Below are 6,003 nucleotides of genomic sequence, written 5' to 3' on the forward strand. Positions count from 1 at the left end.
AACAATTTATTTAATTTGGCCTTACCATACCGTAGCACTTGCTAATAAAATTTAAATACGAATCATGTTTCTCTTCTCATTTCATTTGTTTTTAGTGGTTTTCCTTATTCAACATCCATCTCTCCATTCCTGAAGATGAACAAGTTTGTTTCATACTGCCTTATCTTTTTACTTCAATTTAATATAGAATGTTTGTGTGTTAAATATTGCATTTACTATTGATTGTGGTCATTGTTGTTTTAGTAATTGATCTTGTGATTGCTTTGTATATATTTTCTTTAACAATTTTAATATACTGTAACATACTCGCAATTCAGTTTAAACTGCAATGAGGTGTTGAAATAAATAAATCTTGCATCACTGTAGACAAAGTAAAGGAGCATACGAGCTGAATGAACTTTAGGCACATAATATTCGACCAGGTCTCAGTGTTTTAAATTCTGGAAAAATATTGAATGAATTTTCAAAACAATAATTAGTTAAAATCAAATTTCGAACCCCTAAAGCTGAATTCATTCCAACACAAAGAGACAATCTTACTAGAGTTTCCCTGATAGAAGATATTGTATTGTTCCTTAAACTCGTGTTATTTTAAACACAAAGAATACAAATACTGCAATTACTGTATATCCCTAATTTATATTAACCGAGTACTGAAATTGCAATAATTATGTAGGAAGTTGATTATTTGATCCTTTAAAGCACAGGTGAGTAAAGTGCAGCACGCAGGCCTCATAGCGATTTTTTTACCCGTGTTCGGCCCACCAAGTAACATTGGTGTTATGAAAAAAATAACATTAAACGGAGAATAAAGCGGTGTAAAAGCAGTGCTTGGAGGTTTTTGGAAGCTCACTGATAACATCAAAGTTGTGCAGCCCTCAAAAATTCACTTTGGCCCTCAAACCGGTTTTTATACACACCCCTGCTTGAAAGTGAGCAGTGGTGGCTCCAGGAATCAAGAGGTCTGAACCATTGGGATGTCTGGAGCCTCTTTTTAAAAACATATTTTTCATACCTATATTGAAAATAAATTTATTTTTATATTTATTTACAATACAGTATATCCATATGGTGTTGCTGTGCGAAAAATTCACCTTCTACATGAAATATGTATTTTTAACATGAAATTTTATGACAGTTGCTGTTTATATAGCGCCGGTATCCATCAAACCAGAATAATTATAGTGGTGCTGGAAGCGCGGACTGGTGAGGTAGCTCGTACAATAGGATTCTTTACGATTTTAGACTTGAATTTCATAGTTTTTTAAAATTAGATGTGTTATATTGCTGTACTCTATGTAAAGTAATGGTATTTCCATGTTTTTCACACCTCTCACACACACTACAAACTTTTCGGCCATCTTCAAGTTGCTTTCCAGCGAAGATGAGACGTTGCTGATCTGGTGGAATTCCCTCTTTGTCCTGGATCTTTGCTTTCACATTCTCGATGGTGTCTGATGGTTCAACCTCAAGTGTGATAGTCTTGCCAGTCAGTGTTTTTACAAAGATCTGCATACCACCACGGAGACGAAGTACCAAGTGAAGGGTAGACTCCTTCTGAATGTTGTAGTCAGACAGTGTTCGGCCATCTTCAAGTTGCTTTCCAGCAAAGATAAGACGTTGCTGATCTGGTGGAATTCCCTCTTTGTCCTGGATCTTTGCTTTCACATTCTCAATGGTGTCCGATGGTTCAACCTCAAGTGTGATAGTCTTGCCAGTCAGTGTTTTTACAAAGATCTGCATACCACCACGAAGACGAAGTACCAAGTGAAGGGTAGACTCCTTCTGGATGTTGTAGTCAGACAGTGTTCGGCCATCTTCAAGTTGTTTTCCGGCGAAGATGAGACGTTGCTGATCTGGTGGAATTCCCTCTTTGTCCTGGATCTTTGCTTTCACATTCTCAATAGTGTCTGATGGTTCAACCTCAAGTGTGATGGTCTTGCCAGTCAGGGTTTTTACAAAGATTTGCATGCCACCACGAAGACGAAGTACCAAGTGAAGGGTGGACTCCTTCTGGATGTTGTAGTCCGACAGTGTTCGGCCATCTTCAAGTTGCTTTCCAGCGAAGATGAGACGTTGCTGATCTGGTGGAATTCCCTCTTTGTCCTGGATTTTTGCTTTCACATTCTCAATGGTGTCCGATGGTTCAACCTCAAGTGTGATGGTCTTGCCAGTCAGGGTTTTCACAAAAATCTGCATTTTCCTAAAAAAAGACAAATATTTGTTATTATTAATATAAAGATATGATATGCATGTAAGCATTTTGACAAGTTAAATGTATTTTAGTAAGTTAAATATGCAATGGCAGTGCTTACAATGATAGTTAAGCTTCACAACTTACTAAAGGTTTTATTCAGTCAGTGTTTGTCCTTGGTTTGTCATGTGACTTTGTTGGCTCTGTTGAGCTGGGTATTTGGTTTTTTTTTTTAATAAAATATTTCAGATATAATTACTTTTTTAAACTAAATAGGTTTATATTACTAGTTACTGTAAATGCTTGAATAAGCGCAGCAGTGCTTGTAAGATTTGAGTGTAAATCGTAAATAAACATTTATAACGAACACTGTGGCTAGAGATACGGTACAGTATTTCTACTTCTATTTGCTAAAGGTACTGTACAGTAAATTAAATGAAGTTCTCAACCCCCAAAATCTCATCCCAAGTTTTAGTCCAAGAAGCCAGGTTATAACACTGAATATACTCGAAATGGTCATGCTTTTCAAATCCGACCAAAATATCCATACACTTTGAATACTACAAATGCAACCATAGGTATACATTCACCCAACTTGTAGACTTGGTCGCTGTTATGGTACTTCCCCCAGTCGTAAACATCGTTTGGCCAGAATCCAGATCGAGAGAATGATTTCCTATTGATGTCAGATTTTGATATACTTTTGATGCAGGCCCATTTAAAACATTATCACGGTATATAAAGTGCTAGTGGGCCTATCATTATGAATCTTCATATTACAGTTTACAGTATATTCAGCTTTTTATTGCATGTAAATAGATTAGACCAAAGTCTAATCAAGGCCTGGGTCTATATCAAAAGTTTGGTCCTGAGGACTTAGACCTTGCTTGATATGGTTATAGATAAATGAACAAATGATCTGGAATGCCAATGCCGGTATTGAAAGATGACGTCACAAACACTTTGGCACTTCATTGGGTGATGGTAACATAATGCCATTTACCATACAGTACCTTTAGCAAATGGAAATAAAAATATGGTACTATATCTCTACAACAGCATACAGAAATGCTTGTTTCTTCATTGTGTTATTTATTCATTTTAACACAGTATACAGTACATTGTATTTATAACCGTTTCTTAAAGTGTTTCATTACACACAGGGTAACATATAGTCTGGATCGAGCGCTGCGGTGCTTATTCGAGAGTGGTGCTTAGCTAAAAAAATAAGGTATGGTGCGGCGCTTATTCGAGCACGGCACTTATTCAAGCATTTACTGTACTAGTGAGAATGCTAACATGTTATGCCTGGCCTAGGATTCCCTTGACAAATTTTTAAAAAAATATGTTTGCTTTCCCAGTCTTTTTCTACCACCATTTACTCAATAATTATTATGATACTGTATTATTATTAATATAATAATCAGTGTTTAAATAGTCATTATATAAATCAAAAAAATACAATACAAAGTTTTCAAAACATTACGGTACAAACGGTCCTAGTCTACTAACTACACCCATGGTCCACACCACTACATTGTTTCACTGGGATCCGGAAATTCGTTTCAGTGGTTTCAGTGAGATTGAGTGGACCCTACATACTATCATCATAGATAGGCCTATAAATAAGTATAATAATGCATGGACCTGGTCTAAAGACTCATTAGTTTAGGTCCTAAATCCATTTTTGAGCCTAGGCCTAAGCTAGCACTTTATGGATTTAAATGTGTTCTATAACCTCCCTCGAAAAATATTGATCGATGGGTGTGAATCTAGGCAGTCGTACCTATGAAAAAATGATTGTATTTTGTAGTCTTTTGTTGGAAAATTTGTGGCGCAATCAGATAGCCCAAAGCAAACGGAAACGTCACGGCAACGTGACTTGCTGAATTTTATAACCTAAAATTCTATCAAAAATAAAGACTTTTTTCCAAATTCATACCAGTTTAATTGATATTGAAAGTAAAATAATTACAGATTGATAACTATAGAGCAGATAACTTACCAAATATTCAGATATTTATGCAATACAAATACAACGAAGAATAAATATCTTCTAATCTTCTACTGAATCGCTTTCACGGTTGTGTGTGACGCTTTGCTTACAAAACGCAACAAACGCCTTTATTTTATATACCACCACAGAATGGCGCCCTCCTCCTATTTGTAGTAATGATGTCATTACACCAGTGACGTAACAGGAACAAAAAACTTGCTTCTGGAGAAATCACTACCATGGACTTATATAAGTCATCGGATATTATGATGACTGTACGTTTTTGTCATAAAAGCGTTTACTTAGGTCAGGTTTACTTACGCGATAATGTTTGACATCATTTTCAAAGATTACTTTAAAGCTGGGACAGGAACTATACAAACTAATGATAAGAAGGAGCGCCACGGATATTTGGGACTGATAATTACCCTAGACTGCATTCCATCAGTTCCTAACCCAAATAGGTTCACCAAAACATTTGTAAGGGTCGCGAGACTGCATCTGAAAAACAATGGAAAAAAATTCTAGCCTACATAATCGTCCCTCTACTCAAGAGATATACCCAGACCACTAAGACGAAAGCTAAAATCAACACAAAAAACACGGTGTTGCACTCTTGCCACTCCCCAATGATTGATAAGAAAAATAATTACTACTGTTTAAAAAGATGAGTATATTTTTGACGGAAGAAACCCTTCCCCTCCCATTCCCCAATCTGGTGCTCGGGAGGGCCACCTATATTGGGTTAGGTAATCCACTCGATGGTCGTTAGTTCACTTTTTTGGGTTTCCTGTCCGTATTTGAATGTGTATTGTATAGGGTATTGTACTGTTTTAATGTTTACTAAAACACGAATAAATAAAATTAATATACAAAATTACAGGTAAAGGCCTACAAATACTGAGAATATTTAAATAATTATATAAATCATTATTTCAATTTATTATTTAAATTTATTAAAGTTTGGTAATCTAATCAATGACTTGACTTTGTCCACCAGTACGGTCACTAAGCAAGAATGCAGACGTGCAGAACGACTTAGCAGAAGCTTGCAAAGGCGTGACGCCGATATTAATTTCCTCAAAAATTGAAAAACGTTTGGCGTAATTCCAAAATTTATTATATGACAATACATATATATATATGTATATGTATATATATATATATATATATATATATATATATATATATATAATGATTGTAGGTTTCACGTATGTTGCTGTCTCTTATACACATCTAGATGTGTATAAGAGACAGGCATGCTGGTAATCTACTATAGTGCAAGACAAAATAGGTTCAAGTTGTGCAATTTTATATATATATACAGTATATATATATATATATATATATATATATTTATATATATATATAGTAACATATAATAATAATCAAAAATAGTCGTTAACAGTGTTCAATTATATATATAAATCATCAAAGAAAGGTAAATACAGTTACAATAAGGGACATGATGGTACATCAACGAATGTTGTCCTGTAAATAAATACATAAATACATTGTGTAATAAAATTCCTCTCACGGGATGCGTCATAGCCATTAAACCACAGCTTCAAATAACCGCCAGCTACGTTGTATTACACAATGATGGTGCACCTCGAGAGGGCGTAAGTACGGCTGGAAATAAATAGTAACATAATAATAATCAAGATCAAGATCAAGATAAATCATCAAATAAAGGTAAACACAGTGTTCGAATAAAGGACATATATATATACATACATACCTGTCTCTTATACACATCTAGATGTGTATAAGAGACAGTATATATATATATATATATATATATATACATACA

General features: G+C 34.8%; 1 protein-coding gene across 1 annotated transcript; it reads right to left on the reverse strand.

Annotated features, from left to right (window-relative positions):
* Positions 1 to 1,254: 1,254 nt before the first annotated feature.
* On the reverse strand, positions 1,255 to 4,307 carry LOC117109862 (polyubiquitin-B-like). The gene is made up of 2 exons (XM_033252309.1): positions 4,200 to 4,307; positions 1,255 to 2,203 (listed from the first exon to the last, which is right to left on the reverse strand). Exon 2 carries the CDS (start codon positions 2,197 to 2,199, stop codon positions 1,255 to 1,257), a length of 945 nt encoding a protein of 314 aa, XP_033108200.1. The 5' UTR covers positions 2,200 to 2,203; positions 4,200 to 4,307.
* Positions 4,308 to 6,003: the final 1,696 nt, after the last annotated feature.

This window comes from Anneissia japonica, unplaced genomic scaffold (genome assembly GCF_011630105.1).
Source record: "Anneissia japonica isolate Jap-2015-1 unplaced genomic scaffold, ASM1163010v1 scaffold585_len4108843_cov191, whole genome shotgun sequence".
NCBI classification, from domain to species: domain Eukaryota; kingdom Metazoa; phylum Echinodermata; class Crinoidea; order Comatulida; family Comatulidae; genus Anneissia; species Anneissia japonica.